The 25,144-nt window shown below is 30.5% G+C and overlaps 1 protein-coding gene across 5 annotated transcripts in view; it reads left to right on the plus strand.

Moving 5' to 3' along the window:
* The window catches only part of LOC114326427 (glucose transporter type 1), a 659,305-nt gene extending 635,584 nt beyond the window's left edge, over positions 1-23,721 (plus strand). For all 5 annotated transcript variants that reach the window (XM_028274797.2, XM_028274796.2, XM_028274795.2 and 2 more), the window contains one exon: positions 21,157-23,721. In XM_028274797.2, the coding sequence (XP_028130598.1) occupies positions 21,157-21,211 (55 nt within the window). In that variant the 3' untranslated portion in view covers positions 21,212-23,721. The remainder of the gene's footprint in view (positions 1-21,156) is intronic.
* The last annotated feature ends 1,423 nt before the right edge of the window (positions 23,722-25,144 follow it).

A 25,144-nucleotide genomic window follows, 5' to 3' on the forward strand; every position in this document is an offset into this window, starting at 1 on the left:
CCTCAAAATCTAAAACGTGACGTCACAATCCGGTTATTTCATACCACGCACGAAACATCAGCTGAAATCTTTGATTAGGAAGTAGGCTACTTTTTTTAATCTGAATTTGTTAAGCAAACCAAATGTTATTATTTACATTTGAGTTTGACACTTCGTGAATGTCAAAATAAATTTTAAATTATTTAGCTATTAATAAAATATAAATGACATTTTATAGTGAATTTAATTATTATATAAAATAATATGTGTAATAAATGTATAAAAATACAATTTGAGTATATTTTGAAAGCAATAATGTATTAATAACTTTCAAAAGGTTTGTATGAGTAAGTATACGGCCTCCCCTTTAATGATAAATAGACTGTTCCATAAGTACTACTACAGTTCATCAATAAAAAGTATCTTTATGTATTATGTATTTCACAATATTTGAAAATTGTTCTTAAAATGTTGTTTGGAATAAAAAATATTAATATTTGACGAATTTTCTCAAATTATGGATACCAACATCATTTTCATTTATAAATCTTGTATTTTTAATTTGACGAAGAAAAGTTATTCTTCATAAAAAGCTCTTCTTGGTCTAAGATTTATGATGCAACTATCACGAATCAAATTTTATTAATTTTATACGAGGTATATAAAAAATATGAATTTCGAGTAAAGTATCTTTATACTTTATACACTGCGTGTCATAGAAAACGGGCACCCCAAAAAATGGGACATGTTTGATATCAAGTGTCTCCTAAACCTGTCGTCCGATTTAAGTAATTTTTTCAATATCTTATAGCTTTGTTCTTTAAGAATTTCGTTGTAATAATATTGTTGCTAAACACTTAAATTTTGATTGTATACCGGGTGTACGAATCAAACTGTGTTTTTTCCTCAAAGTTTGCAACACCCTGTGGCATATTCTAGCATTTATAAAATACTGAAATTAAAATACAACTTTAGCCTCAGGTTCTCTTAACATTCTGTTTATTGATACATTCGCTTATATTGGATAATACAAAAGTTAGGTACTTTAACAACAAGCCATGTTCTTCATCAGTACAGGGTGTTTCTAAATAAGTACGACAAACTTTAAGGGGTAATTCTGCATGAAAAAATAATGACCATTTGCTTTATAAACATATGTCCGCAAGTGCTTCGCCTCTGAGATACAGGATGTTGAATTTTTTCTTACAAACCGACTATTTATTTATTGCATTAAAACCGGTTGAGATATGCAAATGAAATTTGGTGGATTTTAAGAAATAGTTATTGCGCATTTTTTTGACATGCAATTAAGAATTTTATATTCACGTATGGACGCCAATGGTGAATATAAAATTTTTAATTGTATGTCAAAAAATGTGCAATAACTACGTCATGAAACCCACCAAATTTTATTTGCATTATTATCTCAACCAATTTTTAAGCAATAAATAAATCGTCAATATGTAAGAAAAAATTCAACATCCCGTATCTCGGCAACGAAGCATTTGCGGGCATACGATTGTAGAGCAAACTGTCATTATTTTTTAATGCAGAATTACTCCTTAAAGCTTGTCGCACTGGTTCTCGCATTTAGAAACACCCTGTACTGATAAAGGCCATGCCTAGTTATTAAAGTACCTAATAACTTTTGTACTATCCAACATAAGCGAATGAATCATGAAACAGAATGTTAAGAAAACCTGAGGCTATTGTAGGGCTTTAATTTCAGTGTTTTATAAATACTAGAATATTTCACAGGGTGTTGCAAACTTTAAGGAAAAACACAGTTTGATTGGTACACCCGGTAGGTATACAATGAAAGTTTACCTGTTTAGCAACAACATTATTACTATATACAGCGATATTGTTAAAGAATAAAGCCATAAGATATTGAAAAAATTACTTAAAGCGGACCACAGGTTTACGAGATACGAGACATGAAAAATGACCCATTTTTTGGGGTGCCCGTTTTCTATGACGCGCAGTGTACTTCACAACATTTAAATTAGAATGATATATTTGCACATTAAAACATAATTTTTAATTCTAAACAACTTTTCGTAATAGCAATTTTCCATATTATGAATTTAAATACGTATATAAACAAAGTTTTCGTTATGATAATGCTCGCATTTTCAGCTTGTTTTATTTTGCAATAAACAAATTTATTTATTTATATCGAAATGTACTAAAAATTAAAATTCATCAATCATTATCAAAGGTCATTGGAATGCCCAATCAGAGCAAACTATCCGCTGTCCTGTGCGTAGCACCAAAAAATAATGTTTATTTAAAAAAATTTCTGACGCCGTAGTGGTTAACCGATTTTAATTTTGCAAATTGCAAATAAAAGGCACAGTATTCTTCTATATTTAAAAACAATTTAACTTGCTGTCTGCTTTATTTTCAGTCTCCTGCAACATTTTGAAAAAATGAATTTTTTTGCGAAAGCTGGATTGCAAAATTTATTTTGCAAAATTTGTTGAACCTATCTTAATGAAATTCACAGTGTTGTTTTCTTATATCATAAAGTTTTTCTGGGTAAAATATAAATGTCCTAGGTGTAGCATAACTGGTTGAAAAACGTAAAATGCCAATACTTGTTTTTTTATCGTTTTTTCGCAATTATTGCTATTTCGCAACAAGGGTGACAATTTTTAAAATTTATAACGGATCCTATATTGTAGGAAATTTAGTTACGCAACTTTTATCTCAGTACAACTTTTCTCGAAAATGAATACTGTTAATGTTATAATCAAAAAACGAAGAAAAAAATCGGATTTTTCCTTCATTTTTTGACATTTTGATTATTTAAACAATGATCCGGACCTTTTGAGTGGGAGGATGACTCACATGTTATTAAATGAGTTATTTTCAAGCAATTTCTGCAAAAAAATATGAGTCACCTCTCAACGTCCCAATGTACTAATATTTTTACAGATGCGCCTTGGTCTATTTGCAATCTTCATCAAATACATCCTTTATTACAGATAAATTTGGCAGATAAATGCTCTTTTGAACCACAAAGATAATGACTAGAACTTTATAGAAATCGTAAATCTCGTAAACATACTGTACATTTGTATTACAGCACAAATACTTCAAATTAGCAAACTTTATTACATAGTTAACACTACCTAACTACTAAACTTAGCCGTTCATGCATGATCTCTTTTCCCTGTTTCTCTAATAGCGTGTTTCCACTTGACACCTGCAGCTTTTATTGATAAATACAGTCAAAGAGATTCTCTTTAACGTTCATGTAGAATTGATATAACTTTTATTAAAAAATGGCTTAAAGCGATTTTGATATTAGTTTATAAATGTACTAATAGTAGTGCCAATCTTGATAATAGTGTATATCGTTTATTTATTATTTTTGAGTTGATAATAACAACTTAGAAAGAAATACAAGAGATGAATTGTTCATCACATGCATCACTAAATGATGCAGTATTTGCCAGAAAAATTTTTAATTATAACATTGATAATTTAACATTTTTGTTAAGTTTCCTGTCACTGTTATATTTTAAACTTCGTATTAAAGTTGAATTGAAGTTGCTCCATATGTTGCTAAAACTGTTCAAAAAATTTGAACTACAGTAGAACCCCGATTATCCGGGTGCGGATTATCCGTGCTGCGGATTATCCGTGCTATGATTTTCTATTACTCAAGTTGCGTTTTTGAGGTTTTATCAAAATAGCGTCATCGTAAATCACTTCACGGAAACTCTATATGACGAAAGAGAGACTCATAATGAAAGATTTATTTTTTTCTGTTATTTTTTATGGTAGGTACATATGTATGTGTATACGTACATATGTATTATATATAAGAAATATATGTTCGGATTATCCGTGCTTTTCGATTATCCGTGCCACCCTTCGGTCCCGAGGAGCACGGATAATCGGGGTTCTACTGTACTACAAAAGACAATTGAATAAAGAAATTAATTTTATAACATAATAATATTAACTTTTGGGTACAAATATTCCACATTTCAATAATGTGGAACCTTCATCTTTCTGGCTGTAAAATCCTGATTTCGGAAACTTAAACAATCATTCCTTAACTGTGTGAATGAGGTTAGCTTTGTATGTTGTAAAAATGAATGGCAAACTTACCATAAAATTCCAATATAAAATTAGTTGTAAAAACAACTGTTTGTGTAATATAAAAAGCTTCAAAATGCAAAAACTCGACATACAAACAGCAAAAAAATCAACAGACTGGCAGCCGTAAAAGTAAAGAAACCAGAAACGTCACAAATTGGAATTAAAATCCTGAAAATATCCCCACCGATCTTTTTTTATACCTATCTCTTTTCGATATACTGAGTTTAGAGCCTTCATAAAAATAACATATATTTTTCCTTAATAACATTTCCTTAGGTTAGAGCATTTAAAGATATATCCTTTTCTGTGTATGCTGAAAAGTATTCCAATATTTCAATCACAGTGTGGGGGGAGGGGGTTTGTGTCCATATTTTTTATGAGCTGCTGTAGTGTCATTAAGGTATCGGTGTAACCTTTTTTATATAGTTCAGCTGGGGGACTATCTGTTCCGGGTGATTTGTTTCTGGCTAGTTTTTCAACTGCCTCTTTAACTTCAAAAATCCTAGGTGGTTTCTCTCCTCCCTCGTCTCTATCGCTTAGCTCATCTCGTTCTTCCTCCAGGTTTTCTTTTTCCTCTATATTACTTTTCCTCTATAACTACCCGCTTAAAGATATATGAGTATGTTGAAGCTAAACTAAAATGAGGCAAAAATTGTATAAAAAAATTTAATCTAATAATAGTCTAGTAAAATAAAATTACACTACATGTAAATCAAAATGTAAATTCGTACAGGTTGAAACAAATTTTATATCAAGGTTTAGGTGGGTACAAAAGATATTTTCAAGAAGGTATCCAAATCATACAAGAGGATCATTGTTTAAATAATTAAAAAGGGGTCATTTTTGCCAAAAAATTACTTTTTAACTGCTGAGGTCATTCAATTACTAATCAAGATATATAAGATTGTTTTCTGCAAAGTTGAAGGGTAAATCTTTCACATAAGACTTACTAAATTAAATTTGACCCCCTATTTATTTAAATAATTATACATAAAACTTTAAAAACAAATTTGTAAAAAAATATTTTTAGGGTTTTAAATAAACACTATAAAGTATCTTATTTTACAGAAGAAGTTTCGCTATGTTATCAGTATTAATAAAAAAAATTGGTCCAAAAATATTTAATATTTTTTGAGATATTGAATTTGTTTAATAAATGTTACTCTATTTTCAATTGCTGAAACGCGGTTGTTGCCAAAGAAATATTCACCTGTATTAAATCTTATTATTTTTATTTTTATGTATATTTTCGATAAATGTATTGATAAATTCAAATTTCAATTAAACTTCCCCCTAAAATGGCATTTGAAAATTATTCAAATTTGTTTATAATTTTTCTTTTTAATAATGTCGCGGGGTTTAAATATTTTGAAATGTCGTTTCAATATTTGGGTTCTCTTGGGAATTTTTCATGAATTAACAAATTTTTTTGTCTTTTTTTCCTCTTCTTTTTTTTTCTTGGAGTTATAATACTACGGGCCCTTTTAGGGTTAACTTTCATTAAGAATGTCGAATCTCTAAGTTGTAGATTCTAGACCTAAAAATGTTAAGATTGGTCTAAAATCACTTAAATAAAATGTGGCTACTTACTGAGTTACAGGGTGTTTTATTTAAAAATTTAAAAATAGTACTGTCAAACTATTTGACGTATCCTTATCATACTTGGCAGAAAGTGTGGGTACTAAACGGTCTACTAAATTGTGATAAATAAAAGTTTCTAGCTACTACCAGAGGCGTACGTCAGGGGATAGTTAATGGTTGACCCTTCCCAAATTCTACGCCACTGAGGGAATTACTATTTTAGTGAAATTTTTCGATTCTCCAATACTTTCTATGTAAATAATATACTCTTTACTGGTAACGATTAAGTCATTAGTTTTCGAGATATTGGACGTTAAAAATGAAACGGCATAGTTATTTTGATTCATCCATTCATTCATTTTAAACTTCCAATATCTCTCAAACTGATGACTTTATCGATACCAATAAAGTTATTTACATACAAAGTATTGGAGAATCGAAAAATTTCGCTAAAATAGTAATTCACTCAGTGGCGTAGAATTTAGGAAAGGTCAATCATTCACTATCCCCTGTCGTACGCCTCTGGCACTAGCTAGAAACGTTTATTAATCACAATTTAGTAGTGTGTATAATAGCTACACTTTCTGCCAAGTATGATAAGGATACGTCAAATAGTTTTAAAGTACTTGGTAACAATAATTTTTAAATTTTTAAATAAAACACCCTGTAACTCAGTAAGTAGCCACATTTTATTTAAGAGATCTTAGTTAAATCTTAAGAGGAAACAGTAGCGATCAACAGGTAGCAACAAACGCGTTCCAAGATTGCGGCTCTAATTTTGAATATTTTGTCGAGATATTTGGCACACATATTCGTAATATAATAAAGAATGGCGGTACAGAGCCCAATTTCAGAAATATGTTGGTATGTGGAAATTACTCTACAACTAAATAAAATATTGAAAAAAGGAGCCTGTACCGCCATTAAGAAAGACAAAAAAATACACTTTCTTCAAATAAACTTTTTTATCCCATGCCTAGATTTTGTGTAATCTTGGAACTACTAAAAATCGATTTTTTTATAACAAGAAATCGAAAGTCACTGACTTGGCAACATTTCGCGCCTATGTGTATGAAAATTATTGTTTTTGATAGTATAAACGTCACTGTCAGTGTGGCGAATTACCGACGCACTGTTGCCTCACTTTTGAAAGTTCGCAGAACTTTCGCAATATTGGACCCCGTTTGTTGCCACCTGTTGATCGCTACTGTATCACCTTAATATTTTTAGGTCTAGAATCTACAACTTAGAGATTCGACATTCTTAATAAAATTTAACCCTAAAAGCTTAGTAATATAACTCCAAGAAAAAAAAGAAGAAGAAAAAACGACAAAAAAATTTTGTTAATTAGTAAAAAATTATAAACAAATTTGAATAATTTTCAAATGCCATTTTAGGGGGATTTTAATTGAAATTTGAATTTATCGATACATTTATCGAAAATATACATAAAAGTAAAAATAATGAGATCTTAAGCAGGTTTTTTTTTGTAAGCATTTATTAGCAATCAGAATTACATATTCTATAAGCTAATTTGATAACAAGTACAATAACATATATCAATGTATTATTGTACACTAAAATGGCGTTATGAGGTACATCACCCAGCGGTTTCACCTCAGTTTCAGCGAAGATCTATGGGCCATAATCTTCGCAATCTTCTGTTGTTTAGTGGCTGCAGTAATGGTAATATTAATTGGTTGGGGTGGTCTTCCAATTTCTCGTGATGTCTGTTGGCTCTTTCTTGAATTACTGTGCTGACTAACGGGATGTTTAGGTCTGTATGAAGGGTTTGGTTGGAAATGTACCACGGGGAATTTGCGATGGTGCGTAGAATTTTTGATTGAGTTCTTTGGATAATTTTTGTGTTTGATTTGCTGGCACAACTCCATAGTTCTATACCGTACGTCCATATAGGTTTGATGACTGTTTTATAAATCAGCAGTTTGTTCTCAATTGAGAGTCGAGATTTTCTACCTATAAGCCAATTTATTTCTTTCACTCTCAACTCAATTTGTTTCTTCTTCTTTAAAATGTGTTGTTTCCAGTTTAATTTAGAATCAAGATGAAGCCCCAGGTATTTGACGATGTTCTGTTGTGGTATGTTGACTTGATTAAGGCTAATATTTGGGCATTGGTCTTTCCTTAGTGTGAAAGTTATATGTGTTGACTTAGTTTCGTTAGCTTTTATCTTCCATTTCTTTAACCACTGTCCAATTTGGTCTAGGTGTTCTTGAAGTTTTAATACTGCAGCTCTTGGATCCTCTTCAGTTGCAAATATTGCTGTGTCATCAGCGAAAGTTCCAATGGTGGTTTGTGGAGAGGTTGGTAAATCGGATGTGTACAGTACATAAAGAAGTGGACCCAATATACTACCTTGTGGGACTCCTGATTGAATTTTGTTACGGTTTGATATTTCATCCTCCACTTTAGTTTCAAATTCTCTGTGATTTAGATATGATTTTAATAAGTCAAAGTATTTGTTGGGTAAAGATTTTTTGATTTTATAAAGTAATCCTGGATGCCATACCTTATCAAATGCTTTTCTAATGTCCAGAAAGGCTGCTGTGCAATACTGTTTATTGTCCAAAGCTCTATTAATTACATTTGATATGCGATGGCATTGTTGCACTGTATGACTTGCCGGAATCCAAATTCGTGTTCTGGGATCCAGTTTTGGAATTCTAGGTCGCTCATGATTCTTTTAAGTAACAGTTTTTCAAGAAGTTTTGACATTATTGGCAGTAGACTTATTGGGCGGTATGATGAAACATCCGTTAAAGCTTTACCAGGTTTCTGTATCATAATTACTTGGGCAATTTTTAGTGATATAGGCCAATAATTAAGTCTTAAGATTGCATTTAATATGTACAATAACTTCATTATACCTTTTTTAGGAAGTTGTTTTAGTATTGTTGCTGTTATGAGATCAGTGCCTGGTGCCTTCTTTTCATTCAAATGATTAATTTCATCTTTGATCTCCTTCGGTGTAATTAAAGTTAGTCGCTCTCGTTGATTAATTGGTAAGGCTAGTTCCTGCTCTACTTCTTGTACTTGGTCATTGTCGTGTGGCTTGAAGACTTCAGTTAGATGTTCAGCAAATAAATCAGCTTTTTCTTTGTTGCTTTTTGCCCATGGTCCTGGTGGTAATGAGTTTTTCCGAATTGGAAGTGAAGTATTTATTGGTTTATTTTTGTTTTTGATTGGTTTCCAGATAGAGTTATCTTGACGCGAAAGGTTTGATACATAGTTTTCAAATGAGTTGTTTCTCTCATCTGTTCTAGAGCTGTTTTTAAGTTTCTTGTTTTGTTTTTATAAACTGTCCTGTCATCTGGTCTGTGAGTTCTTTGCCAAATTGATCTGGCTTTTCGTTTTTCTGCTACTAGTCTTTTTATTTCAAGAGGAATGTTGGTTGAAAATTTTTTTTTGTCCAGGTTGAGGGGTAGACTGTTTGGCAGCATTTTGAAGTAAGTTGATTAGATTATTAGTTTCTGTTTCTATTTGTTCGGGAGTTTGCAATCTCACTAGTAGATTTACTTCCTGTTCTATGATTAGCCGGTATGTGTCCCAGTTTGTTTTGAAGTTATGCAGTCGAGGTGTTGGTTTTTTGATTATCACCGTTGTGCTAATTGTGGCAATTATGGGACTATGATCTGATGATAAATCAAAACTTGGTACTACATCTGTATATGATTGAGATATTCCGTTTGTAATAAAGAAATCCAATAGGTCTGGTGTTTTATTTGGATCGGTTGGCCAATATGTCGGTGATCCCGTCGATAGGAATGAGTAGCTTTTATCCTGGATAACTTTTGCTAGCTCTCTGCCTTTGGTGGTTTTTAGGCGTGAACCCCATAGCGTATGTTTACAGTTGTAGGTGAATATTTTTACTTAAGCAGGTGAATATTTCTTTAGCAACAACCGCCTTTTTGCAATTGAAAATATAGTAACATTTAATAAACAAATTCAATATTTCAGAAAATATTAAATATTTTTCGACCAATTTTTTTTTGCTTAATACTGGTAGCATAGCGCAACTTAATCTGTAAAATAAGATATTTTATAGTGCTTATTTAAAACGCTTTTTTTTGCAAAAATGACCCCTTTTTAATTATTTAAACAATGATCCCCTTGTATGATTTGGATACTTTCTTGAAAATATCTTTTGCACCTACCTAAACTTTGATATAAAATTTGTTTTAACCCGTACGAATTTACAATTTGACTTTTTTTTATTTTATTAGGCTATAAGACAAATGTAGAAGTCAGAGCCACAAACCCAGTCTGGCCACGAATAAGTTCATAGATCATTAATTTTATGTAGGTAGATCTACTTATTTACATAATCATTATTTTATTTAGAGTTTTTTTTAATTAATAAAAATTAAGTTAATAAAAATTTTTAATTAAACTACACAACAAATTTCCCTAATTCAGTCATCAGGCTTCAAATACAATGATCAAAAACTACCTAATATCAATAACTAATATCAAAATAATAGATTAAAGACATTTAATTCTATTTTTCTAAACAATTTATTATAATATTGAGAATCTTTTAGACAGATTCATCCTTAAAAGCTGCAGTAAGTTTTCTAACCAATTTCGGCTTTGAATAATTTTTATATGATGATTACAGAGTTAAAGAAAGTAATAAAATAAATTGTTCCCTTCAATATTACGATACGAACACCGTACCTATGAACTAGTCATACCATAATACCTTTGTTTTAAAGCAAGTCACTTTAGGTTAAAGTTAATAAATTTTTGACACATATTTCTTCATTTAATGCTTTTTAAGTAGCTAGCAGCGCATTTTTAAGAATTTTTTTGTTATTTGTACGCACGCTCTCTCACAGGGCTTAAGAGCATGAAAGCAGAAGAAACAAAAAGGATTTTTTTGAAATACAAATAATAATATAATTGTCCAAAAATTGTATGGATTATTTTTATGCCGTGATTATACAATATTCTGCAGTAGAGACTATTCTTCAGTAGACATGTACGTATCCTGTGTATTTTTATCAAGTGGCCTATCAAGTATCATTTTTATTAAATTAACATATTAATTATAAATTTACCAGCATTTATATTTTTTTATTTATTTTGTATTTTAGCATAGTTTCAGTTCCCGCAGTCATCACAAAGGAAGAAAAAAATATTCTAACGTACCTACTCCGAGTTTTGTAAGGCTTCTTCCTCAACAAATAAGAAAGAATATGGTCTAACAATAATACACTGAAAACGTTTGTTTTCTATACTTCCACAAAATTTATTATAGCCATGTGACTACAGCTGTTTCGGAAGAGTGCCTTTCTCAAATGATTTAGTTTACTATGTGTTTGCCTTTTTAAAGTATTTAACTGAAGAGGTTGAGGAGTGGGAAGCTGTTTGTCTCGAGTTGGTCATTCAGAATTATATCTGTATTTTTTAATTTATTAATTTCCATAGATTCTAATAAAGATAACTTAAGGCCTTAATTTTGAATATGCAGAATTTGAAACTCTTCATTAAAAGAATGATTATGATCTAGAAGGTGAAGTGAGTATGTAGAAGTGCCTGTTTTTCTATTATTGAAAGCCCTTTTGTATTCTGCTATCCGTTTGTCAAATGTTCTGCCAGTTTGACCGATGTAAGTTTTCTGACAGTCACCACAAGTTAGTTTGTAGACACCACTCTGTAGTTATTTTCTCTTTCGGCTCTTATTGAGTAAATTATTAAGAACTTACGCAAATATATTAAGAACAGCTTTCGGTAGCTATATACAGTATGACGCCTAGATATTTAAACTCCGTCACTTGTTCTATTATCTGACTTTGCAGCTCTAATTTACATCTTAGTAAATGTACTGTCATGTTATATCCATGCATTTTGTCTTTTTAACATTAATTATTCACGTGTTAAATTTTCTGGCTGTTAAATTAAATTGGTGCAGCATACGTTGTAAATCACCTTCACTTTTTGGGAGATTAGTATTGCATCGACTGCCTAGCAGATTAAATGAAGTTGTTTTTTTCCCATTTAGTATCCTTTATTAGTTCTTGATTTTTTTATTATTTCATCCTTGCCCAGGTTAACACGGGAACAGTCGCGCTTTTTGTGTCACGTAATCGGTCGCGCGTTAGATTTTATCTAACAGTACGGTTTTAGATATGAATTTACAACAAATTTTTATTTTATAGTATTTTAATTTACTTGTTATGTTAAAAATATTATTTCTAACAATTATTGAAGCTAATTGGTTCTCACCAGAGCCATAAATTCCACAAAAAAAAGAAGAAGTCGAAGAAGAAGACGAAAAGAAAGAAAACAAAATAAACCTACATATTACTACATCCTTCTTCGAGGCACTTACGAGTGGAAAGTTATATTGCACAATTTTTTATCAAGTTATCACGGAAAAGGATAAAATGTTCTATTTTTTCTAACGGCGCGACTGCTCCCGGGTTAAACAAAACAGGACCCAAGTAATCCCCTTATCTTATCCCATTGCCAGCTTCAATTGGGCCATTTAATTCTTCTTCTACTTTTAATTTTATTATGTTGTTCTGGAAGATATTTTCGATCGTTTTAATTATTCCTATAGGTACCTCTCTAGCATAAAATAAATGGATCATCATCATCAGTAGCTCGACAACCCTTTTTGGGTCCTAGTTTGTTCTAGGATTTTTCGCCATTCTCTTCTGTTCCTTGCTTTGTTTTTCCAGTGGGTAATCTCAAGTGTTTTCAGATCTTGTTCCACTTGTTCCATGTATCTAAGTTTGGGTCTTCCCTTTGACCTTCTCCCTACTGGTGTTTGCTTCATTATATCTATCATTACATCTATGACAAAAAATAACTTCGAGATAGAACTAAACATCATTAAACAAATAGCAGTAAACAACGGCTATAACGAACAAACAGTTAACAAAATTTTAAATCAAAAACTCCATAAAAAAGCCCTGAAATTAGTGAACTCACCACCACAGAAAGAACCCAGTACCTTCTGCTCTCTCACATATACTGGCAAGATAACAACAAAAATAGGCAGATACATAAATAAGATTAAGCAAATATATTAAGAACAATAAAAGCCGAAAGAGAAAGCAACTACAGAGTGGTGTGTACAAACTAACTTGTAGTGACTGTCCGAAAACGTACATCGGTCAAACTGGCAGAACTTTTGACAAACGGATAGCAGAACACAAAAGGGCTTTCAACAATAGAAAAACAGACACTTCTACATACGCACTTCACCTTCTAGATCATAATCATTCTTTCAATGAATAGTTTCAAATTCTGCATATCCAAAATAAAGGCCTTAAGCTATCTTTTTTAGAATCTATGGAAATTAATAAACTGAAAATACAGATATAATTCTGAATGACCAACTCGAGGCAAACAGCTCCCCACTCCTCAACCTCTTCAGTTAGAGACTTAAAAAGGCAATCACATTGTAAATTATATCACTTGAGAAAGGCACTCTGCCGAAACAGGTGTAGTCACATAGTTGTAAATAATAAATTTTGTGGAAGGATAGAAAACAAAAGTTTTCAGTGTTTTATTGTGAGATAAAATGAACTTCCATCAAGTAACGGTCGAACCCATCAATGCTTCATTATATGTTTTGGTGTTTCGGTTTCCAACATTCGTTCAACATGGCCCATCCAGCGCAGACGTCCGATCTTTATGGATGTTATGACGTCGGGTTCGTTGTATGCTGCGTATAGTTCAAAATTATATCTTCTGCGCCATACGTCATTTTCATGCAATACATGGATAACGTCCTTTAATTTGATCTTGTCAAATGCCTTCTTAAGGTCTACGAAACATAAATATGCCAGTCTGTTTTATTCCAATGACTTCTCTTGAACTTGCCTCATTATAAATATACTCTTGATATATGATCTTCCCGACTGAATGGAATAATTGTATGGAAAGTGATAGAGACGGATTACGCAAGTAAGAAAAGTAACTAATAGGGAATAATAAAGTAATATTTACAATTTAAACATTTTTTCAATGAACTTTTACAGATATGAGTGCTGGTAAAATTATTATTAATATATTTCTGTGAGATTCTAGATAGGTACTAATAGATACAGTTTAAGTGTATAACATATCTGGAAGTAATATCTTCTTGATTTACATTAAAATTACAAAGCAATCAATTATTTCTATTTAATAACTTTCTTTTACTCTGTAAAAATTTCTAAAAATGAGTTGTATCAACAAACAATTATTGATTTGGAACTCGCTGTATATCCGCCGGGCCGGGTTCAGCGTACGATATTTTTTCTACAGTAGATCTGCATGAAATTAATTCAAATAATATCTATGAATAAGGGAGACTTATCTAAAAATCTATAAAAAAAAAACAAGTTCAAGTCAAAGCAAAGCAAAATTAGACAGCATTTTTTAAACCAAATACACCTAATACACCGTCTGAAGTCTTCCCCAACTATTTTTAGAACCATAACACTAAAATTAATATATTTAAGTAACTAATCTAAGGCATCTTTAATCTTTTTTTTAAATTTTTTGTCAGATAATTTCTTTTATATGTGGAGGTGGGTTAGTATCAGCTTTAAGATTAGATGTTTAAGTTTGTGGGACAAAGAGTTTGTGCTCTTGAGAAAAAGGGTGCAATTTTATATGATATTATTAAATTTGTAGTTTGTAGTAATTTGTGGTAATGAAATTGTTTACAATTTTTTTACTTTTTATTGTAAAATGGAACATAAAAAAGTTAAAAAAAAATAACAAATTATGTTTTGGGGGTTATATCTCCTTTCTGGTAATTTCACAATAAAATGACGTATTGGCAGAAAAATTTTATAGAGAAAACTTTCGGTATAAAAGTAGCAAATAGATGAAAAGATTTTCATTAAATAGATCACCCCTCCATTCCAATTTTTATAATTCAGATGCCCTTAGTTCTCGACATATTTCTAATAGGCCGTTTATCTGCCTCACTCTTTATAATGTGTCAGTACTTCAATAGTAAAATCAATCTTTCAATTTCAAAATTTTTGGACTGTAAACTGAAGAATATTTTTGAACATTAGAGGTACGTTTTCTATTTTGCATACAGGGTATCCAAAGTACAACTTACTAAATCATTTCCATTAGTGTTGTATATAATTCGGATATTCATAATTAAGGAATTATTTAAAGTGACTTCATATTTTCTAATACATGGTGGTGTAAAAAATGCTGTTTAATGCTTTTTGAAAGGACATTTTCAATCAGGGATTAATTTTCAATGTGTCTCCATACGGAAAGCTTCAAAATAAAGTAAAACTTACATGTTATTCGACTTTTATTCTCAACAATGCTTGAGCTTGTATCAGCATACATTAGATCACACTAATTCACTTATAATCTCTGATATAACACCCTTAAGGAGCTACTGAATCACAAGATTGCAGCGACTTTAAAATTTAAATTTAAGTGATTGATCTGTCACCCCCTTCATAACTCTAATGCCAAGTCATAGCGACGACGTGAGATACATCCAACTTCTGTTTCGTTAACTTTTTTCTATTCGCGCTTTTCGTCTAATAGGTCTGGATCCCGCGTATGTATGAAAAAAAAGTTGATTAATAGCACTGCAACAGGGGCAGTTTTAATTGTGGAACAGGTTAAAAATTTGGAACGGTCAGACCACGAAAACGGCACATTTATTTTGTACGACAGAACAGACTTAAACTCTCCGAACAGAGATTAAACTCTCATGCAAAAATCAGACTGCTATTTATCACCTGTCATAATTCCTGTCATTTGACATATTCTACATGTTCCACTCATTAATACGCCTATTTGGTGATAAATAGCAGCCTGATTTTTGCATGAGAGTTTAATCTCTGTTCGGAGAGTTTTAGTCTGTTCTGTCGGACAAAATACATGTGCCGTTTTCGTGGTCTGACCGTTCCAAATTTTTAACCTGTTCCACAATTAAAACTTCTCCTCTTCCAGTGTTCCCATATATCAAAGTTTGTCCGACTAGACACCCTTAAGCTATTAACAAATTTTCAGCTTGCTATTAATCAACTTTTTTTTCATACGCGGGATCCAGACCTATAATGTTTGTAAGTACAAACTCCTAATTCTGTTAATTATAACTGGCTCCCTTGTATTATTTTATATAACACAATTTTTTTGTAATATACACTTCATGATAACTTAAAAATAATTACCATTTGGGTGAATATCACTGGCAACTGCATATTCGTTAAATTGTAAGAATTAAGTTGAAAATTTTACTAAAGATAATTATTACATGAAGTAACTTCCAAATAATATCATGTAACCTGTTCTCTCATTGAAATGCTAATGCCTTCACTTTTGAAATCGTTATCGAATAGCCACTATGTTCCCGAACTTATCACATGGGACTTTTTGTAGGGAAAATCAAGAATAAAATTAATCATGATGTAACTTATAAAATAACATATTTTTTAACGGTATATAGGTATAGTAACTTTGTGTCTATTCAAATTTCCCTTGGTATATCCAACTTCTTTATAAATGTCAACGTAATTAATTAAAAAAATTGGCTAGTAGGTATATAGAAATATATCGCTGTTTTTAGAATTTCACAGTCTATTAAAATTTCGACAAACACTATTCGCTCCGTGCGTGATCATGGTGGGGATACACGAAACTAAGCCAGCGTCGGTAGAGGCGAAATCTGACAATTTTTTCGAATTTTTGTAATGTCAGTGTCATTATGCACGACAACGCAGGCACACTTTAATTCCATATTATATTTATTTAATGAATTATCGTTTATTGATAAATATACCAGTATATAAATAATTAATTAATAATAGTAATTAATAGTATATAATTTATATTATTTTAAAGTTTGTTTTATTACTTATAGTATTTTAAAGTGCGCATGCTCCACTTGGCGTGGACTACCTGATGAGGATACCCTGACTGTCTCCACGAACACACTTATTGTTTGTAAAACAAATTTGATCAAAAATGGTAAATAAATTTTACATATTAACGTCAAACATGTGATACATATATATCATAAATATGTTTAACGTCAAATTGTGGTCTCCAAAAATGTCAGGCGACTACGCAAGGTGTCGCGTCAGTCATGCACGGAGCGAATAGATTCCTGTGTAAAAAAATGGTAATGTTACGACGTCGTGATGACGTAATTAGAGTTTATGGAAATTAAATTCAAAATTCAATGAACCAAGTCCTAACTAAATAAACAATTTGAAGTTTTTAACACAAACACGTAAATTGTTTATATAGTGGAGTCACTGAAGGTGGATATGAACTATTACCACCGATTTCGTTGAACCTCCATCGATTTGCATGAAAATTGGTGAGTGTTTATAGGATATCTCAAGGAACAAAGGTGACATGGTGCCAACTTGCGATTTTATCCTGGGGGTGGATGCCACCCCTTCTCGGGGTGAAAATTATTCTATTTTAAATGACCCCATACTTCGATAGAGGGACAAATTTCAAGCAAAATTTGTTATATAAAGTTATTAAAATAAATCAAAACTTTTTGAGTTATTAAAGATCAAAGATTTTAATTTTTCTTGAGAAAAATGCATGTTTTGGACCGATTTTTCATCAATAACTCAAAAAGTGTAAGCTTTTGCAAAAAAGTTATTATTATCAAAATTGAAGCTAATAAAAAATGAAATAAACCCCTTACTACAAAACTATTTAATGTTAACTAAAAGTGAGTTATAGGTAATTGAATGTATATTTTTTTCGGCGAGTAAAAAACTCTAAGTATTCAAGCTGAAATAAAGGGAAATTGATGCATTTATAACATAAACTTATTAAACATTTGTCAAAGTACTTAAAAATATCTATTAAATGAGCCTCCGAACATGTTGATAGCGTTAAAAGTTATGATCCAAAATTTTTTCAAAATTTATCTTTTAAAATTTTTTTTCAAAAAATGTTATTGTTTTCTTTTAATAACTCCGTTCGTGTTTACGATATCAGATCCGTCTAAAAACTGTTTGAAAGTTAATTTCAAGTGCTATTTAACCGCGTTGAACCTAATCTTTTAAGCCCCTTACTTTTTTAAAAATAAAAGGTTAAATGACCCCGGTTGCATGGTTACCACAGCAAAATTTACGATTTAAACGTTTCTATCTCGGATATTTTTTACCCTATAGAAATAGTAAAACAGGTAAAATATTTGGCACAGAAAAAACTAAAATTTGGTTATATATAATTTTTTACGTATATTGAGTATTTTTGGAGTTATTATCAAAAGAATATGAGAATTACAATAATTTTAAAAATTATGATTTTTGTAAATTATATCTTTATTTCAAAAATATGCATTCTAAACCGGTCAAAATTATCGAAAACATTACTTATGCTAATATAAAGAAGGTCTTGTTAGGATTATTATAAATTTTAATTTTTTTGGAAATGGCGTATGTTTAATTTTTCACTTTTTCCTAAAAAATTCGAAACGGTTCTTTTATTTTCATTATAACTTGTTTAATTTTGACGCTATTACCTTGTTGTGAAGCTCATTTGATAAGTATTCTGAAGTGCTTTGGCAAATGTTTAGCAGGAATATTTTATACATTGCATCGTTTTCCCGTTATTTAAGCTTGAATACTTAGATTTGAGTACTCGTCGAAAAAATTACACATTCAATTGCTAATAACTCACTTTGAACTAATATTAGTTTAGTTTTTTATGTGAGGAATGTATTCAATTTTTTATTATCTTCAATTTCAGTAATAATAACTTTTTTGTAAAAGCTTATAGTTTTTGATTTATACGTGAAAACCGATTTAAAACATGCATTTTTTTACGAAAAAATAAAATTTTTGGTCTTTAGTAACTCAAAAAGTGTTGCTTTATTTTAATAACTTTATATATCAAATTTTGCTTATAATTTGTCCCTCTATCGACTTATGGTAGTATTTTTAATAAAATAATTTTCACCCCCGAGAAGGGATGGCATCCACCCCCGGGGTAAAAGCGCAAGTTGGCATCATTTGTTCCTTGAGGTATCCTCTAATTACTCACCAATTTTCATGAAAATCGATGGAGGTTCAACGAAATCGGAGGTAAAAACCTTCAGTGACTGCACTAATATGTACATATTTATGCATACACGTAATTCTAATGAAAAGTAATAGCACAAAGAACTCCCGAATTCATAGATACCTATTGTTACGCTGACCGTTGCTCCAAGACAGTCTTCGGGCCAGCCTGTCGCGTCGTAAACGTGACGTGACGTGACGTATAATACGTAAAAAGTATCACGTTAAGCAACGCGGTCGCGTGTGTATTTGACGCAGACGGGGGCAGAGTGTCAAGGAACCAGAGTCGCCGCCACCGGTTCAAAGGGGAGGGTGGAAGCGATCGCCCCCCTCCTCGCAGGGACACCCTCAACCCCCACCACCTCTCACCGCGCTCTCCTGGACCTGGCCCTCGGCGGAATCAGAGTCCCGACCTTGACGGTGGGTTTTTTTAGATATTTTTGTGTCATTATTTTTTATTTCCAGTTTAATGTACAATGGACTGATATAAATATTTTTATAGATCCATTTGTATAGACATTTGCTGTCTCTGTATATATATGCAACAAAATGACAGTGTAAAACTTGTTAAACTAACTAACTACATGTTTATTTTTTATGCTTTAAAACAAAATGAAATAAAAATGTTTTAAGCTAATATGTCATCCATGCTTAGTACATATTTATATATAAATATATCTCTAATATTTGAATTTATAATCAGTACAACGTTATGACGTAATTTCGGGCTCCCATATCCTCATCAAGCTCTGGGGCTTAACACAAAGTCAAACACAAGAATCCAAAGAATGTCTCCCAACTATTTCCCACTTAAGTGGTTAACGTATAAAGGTGCCATCTGCTATGATCGTCATGAAGGAAAACGAGTTACTTGTATTGTTTTCTGTCTTTTACGTTTATAGTAAAAATGTAAAAGTTTAAATATTCTAGCAAAAGCTTACTATTGCTTTTACAAAATCTTTCTACAGATTTTGCTAGAAGACATATGACAGAAAACAGTATTATTAAATTGTTTTCGTTCATGGCCATTAATGTAGATGTTGCCTTTGTCCGCTAACCACTTGAGTAGGCAACAGGTACGAGATATTCACTTACCTATCGTGTTTGATTTTCTATTCTGCCCCATCGTCTGATGAAGACATGGAAGCCCGAAATGTTGTCACAACATTGTGTTGATTACCAATTCAAACATAATATTGAAAAATTGTGCTACTACGCCATATACTGGCTTTATAATATTTATAAATGTTTGTGAGTTCATTATATCTTCAGATGTTTTAGGAATACATCAAAATTCACTTTTCATTAAAAAAATAATCTCTTAAACCACCGATCCAAATAGCAACTGACAAGCATTTTGCAATATGTATTAATTTTTGTGTACACTTTTATACAATGAATACTTTTATTAATTGAATTTATTATGGAAAAAATGTCACGGGGGTCTTAATATTCCATCAAATTACTTGTCTAATCATGTGCTACAAATGGTATGTTCTCTATTACAGCTTAAGAAATTGTGAAAATGTCAAGGAGTTGACATGTTATGACAGATGTATTTATCGTTAAAAGTTAACCCCTTTGCAAAAACATATAATATTAATAGCGCTCTAATAGCCGACAAAACAACGTGAAATATGGGCAACATAATCCATTGTGAAATAAAAATAGATTAAACTTGTAGAGGTGGGAAATTATCGGTATAAACCTATAAAACATTACCACAATAATTTCCCACCTTTAGACGTTAGCGTTTTGTTCGTTTCGACTGACACAAATAAACGTCAAAATATGACGAGGTAGTGGCTGAATATTTTTGCCGGGGGAAGGGGCGGGAAAACTGTGTCTGTTTAATTTTTAAATTAGTTTTTAAATAAAAGTATTTTATAAATTAAAGTAAAACTAATACCTCATTATTCTTTGTTCTTGATATATTTATGGACAGGTTTGCTCCAAACTCACTCATTCTATTCGTTCTAACAGCTCCGTCAAAATTATTTATAATTAAAAAAATGTTAATGTCACTTTAACGTCATACGTATGACTAATGTCAACTAATGTGGAAAACTATCGTAAATGGTAATGTTTCATAGGTTACTACCGATAATTTCCAACCTCTACCATTTTCATCTCTTTTTATTTCACAACGCATTATGTTTCCATCTTTTGCGTTATTTTGCCGGTTATTAGCGCGTCCATCACTCTATATAGTACACAACGCGTCGAATTCAATTAAATTTCGACGTGAAACATTCAAATTGTTTAAAATTACTAACCCAAATAATTTAATATTGTACTTGGCATGGAGATCATTGTTAAAAAAAATAATACCGATACAAATGTTCCCTTGATATCTACATATATTTGGTATATTATTATTTTATTTTTTTAGTTAATGTTTTTAGTTGATATTTTTTTCTTATTCTTATTTTTACTCTTTCAGTGCAACCGATGGTGTTATTATGAAAGAAACTTACGAAAAAACAGAGAAATTATAAAATATTCAGAAGAAAACCACCCTAATACAGATTAAGACAATATTATTTTATACACTTTTGTATTATCACATATTTACATAAAAAGGAAAACTTATTGCCATATTTTTTTTGTTTTCTACAATCATAATAATTTAATCCTGAAATTTGATTACTGTATATATATAATACTGTATCGTGATTATTTGCTAAAGTAAAACGAATAATAATAATTTTATATTTAGATTGCAATTTTGACATTAAAATTTTTAAATTTGAATTCCAAACAACTTAAATGGAATGGAATGGTGTAAATATCAACAGCATCAGACACACCGATGATACGGTGTTGATTGCGGATTCCGACTTAAGTCTATAAGGACTCATCGACAGGACTAACTCGGTCTATGAAAAACTTGGTATGAAAATAAACATTAAGAAAACCAAAGTGATGCGAAAAACGGGTTAGAACTGGTCAACAAGTTCAAGTACCTGGGATGTTGGATCCCAGTTACTTGAAAACAAATTTAAAAACACGAAATTTGACTACGTTTAGCAAAATTCTGCGTCTAGTCGACTCTTCTCTATGCAGACGAAACGTGTATTATAGTCCAGGGCGCATCTGTTTTGAGATGGACGTTGAGAGGTGACTCAAATTTTTTTGCAGAAATTGCTTGAAAATAACTCAAATAATAATATTTGAGTTATCCTCCCACTCAAAATGGTCCGGAACATTGTTTAAATAATCAAAATATCAAAATATGAAGGAAAAATTAGATTTTTTTATTGGTTTTTTGATTATAACTTTAAAACTATTCATTTCTGAGAAAAGTTGTACTGACATAAAAGTTGCGTAATTAAATTTCCTAGAACGTAAAATTGGTTAAAAATTTTAAAAATCCTTGCTGCAAAATAGCAATAATTGCGAAAAAAAAAACATACAAAAACGAGTATTCGCATTTTACGTTTTTCAACCATTTACATATGCTACACTTAGGACCTTCATATTTTACTCAAAAAAACTTTATGATATAGTAAAATAACACTGTAAATTTTATTAAGATCGGTTTAATAGATTTTGCAAAATATATTTTGCAATCCAGCTTTCGCAAAAAAATTCATTTTTTTAAAATGTGTTAGGACTGAAAATAAAGCAGAGAGCAAGTTGAATTTTTTTTGCTTATAGAAGAGTACTGTACCTATCATTTGCAATTTGCAAAATTCAATCGATTAATTACCACGGCGTCAGGAAATTTTTTAATAAACATTAATTTCCAATCTTTATCTAATATATTATTTTCTTACTCTATATTTTGTTGTATTTTAATATTTTAATTCCACAAAAATTAAACTAATTTTATTATTGTTTGTGAAATATTGTTTAAACAATTGCATATTTTTAAAAATAATCAACTTTTATTCTCTAAGTTAAAATATATATGAACAAAGAAAGTTTTTGCCAAAAAAAGTGTTATTTCAAAGGATAGAGTATGTGTTTTTATTTTGCAATAAACAAATTTATTTATTTATATCGAAATGTAATAAAAATTAAAATGTATCAATCATTATCAAAGGTCATTGGAATGCCCAATCAGAGCAAACTATCCTCTGTCTTGCGCGTAGCACCAATAATTATTGTTTATTTAAAAAAATTCCTGACGCCGTAGTAGTCAATCGATTTTAGGTTTGCAAATTGCAAATGAAAGGTACATTACACTTCTATAGGCAAAAAAAGTTCAACTTGCTATCTGCTTTATTTTCGGTCCTGTAACATTTTGAAAAAATGATTTTTATGAAGAAATTCACAGTGTGGTTTTACTGTATCATAAATTTTTTCTGGGTGAAATATGAAGGTCCTAAGTGTAGCATAAATGGTTAAAAAACGTAAAATGCGAATACTTGTTTTTGTATGTTTTTTTTTTCGCAATTATTGCTATTTTGCAACAAAAGTGACTATTTTTTAAATTTTTAACCAATTCTATATTATAGGAAATTTAATTACGCAACTTTTATTTTAGTACAACTTCTTTCGGAAATGAATACTTTTAAAGTTATAATCAAAAAACGAAGAAAAAAATCGAATTTTTCCTTCATTTTTGGACATTTTGTTTATTTAAACAATGTTCCGGACCTTTTTGAGAGGGAGAATAACTCAAATATTATTATTTGAGTTATTTTCAAGCAATTTCTGCAAAAAAATTTGAGTCACCTCTCAACGTCCAAATGTACTAATATTTTTACAAATGAGCCCTGGTCTAGTAGGTAACCTTAAAACATCAACCGTAAATAATTTGGAGACTTTAAAATGTGGATCTTTGAAAAAATTCCGAAAATTATTTGTTTTTTAACAGTTTTTATTTCTAATTTATTTTAAAAGTGGTTAAAAAGTTTTCCTTTCTATAAGTATATCATTTATCATAGTTTAATCATTTGATACTATTCATATATTCCCTTTGCATATGCAAAACAATTTATTATTATTACAAACTTATAGAGCTTTTTCTTCTTTGTTAATAAAAAAAATACACAAACTATGTTGATTTTCTTTTTTTCTGTAAACAGTTGCAAATGTTTTCACAGACACTGCTGTTGCACAATAACTTGGTAAAAGCTATTGAGATAATAGAATATGTGTTAGTTAACGTAACATATCATTTAGAAAATCAGGTAAAACATAATGCTTTGATAAAGTGAATTCAATAGACCTCATTTTACAAGACACAAGGGTAGTTCTGTCTACTGGTAAAGAATTGGAATAAATATTTTCTGTTAATTGGTAGCAAATATGAGAAGTAACATAACTACTTTGTGCAAATCTACAAATAAAAAACATCAATTAGGTATATGTATTAACAAATTACAATTTATAATAAAGAACTTATCATGACCTACATTTACTCTGGGCTAATTAGCAAAATACAAGGAAAAGTTATTTATCAGCAATTTTATTCCTGAAATCGAATCTTATAATTGTAAGTATTAATAATATAGATATGCGAAGTCCGCAGATAGTGTGCTAATTTTTTTATAAACAAAATGGCGCCCGAAAATGGTGTTTTTTTCAATTTTTGCTCTATAACTCCAAAGATTTTAACTTTACACCAAAAACACCCAAATAAAAATTCACCGCAATTAAATTATGCATAGAAACGTGTTTTCCTCGATTCACTTCGACGAAAGCTTTCCCCGGAAAAAGCGGGTTTTTCCAACAAAATCTTTAATTTTCAACTAAAATTTTAGATAAGTAATTGTTACTCAATAATTAAATAAGTTGGTAACGTAAAAGCCCTTTTCGTATAGATTATAATTCCAGAAGCCAATGGAAATTGAATGAAAAGTTTAGCAACAATTGAATTGTTAATTAAAAATTTACGGTCGCTATAATAACGACAATAATTATGATGCATAAGAATAGCTATGATTTTTTCATAAAAAGACAATATACCTATCTAATGTACTTTACAGAATTGAAATAGCAAAATAGCAAAAATAGCAAAATCCCAATCAAAAATTAGGTTAGAGAAAATGTAACCCTCAAAGTTCAAAATCGGTTACGTTAAAAAAATGCATTTTCTCGGCTTCCCATGGAGCAATTTCCTTCATTCTTTTTTTGTTCCCTAATAACTCGAGTAGAGCCATCGAACTAATGCATTATTAAATGTTAAACTTGCTTTTGTTTTGTTATAATATATTAATTTATTTATAAGAACAGAAAACTAAATATTTTTTCCAGTTGTAGGTTTTTCTTAGATAAACTTACTACAAGTGTACCTTTTAAAGTTAAAAACATAAATATTCACATTTGAAAGCTGTATAATTATTTAAACAATTTTTATTTAAACAAATTAAAATTTTGTGTTATAATAAATAAATTAAATTTTTATAACAAAACTAAAGCAAGTCTAACATTTAATAATGCGTTAGTTCGATGGCTCTACACGAGTTACTTGGGAACAA

The sequence above is a fragment of the Diabrotica virgifera genome, chromosome 1, assembly GCF_917563875.1.
Source record: "Diabrotica virgifera virgifera chromosome 1, PGI_DIABVI_V3a".
Lineage (NCBI taxonomy): Eukaryota > Metazoa > Arthropoda > Insecta > Coleoptera > Chrysomelidae > Diabrotica > Diabrotica virgifera.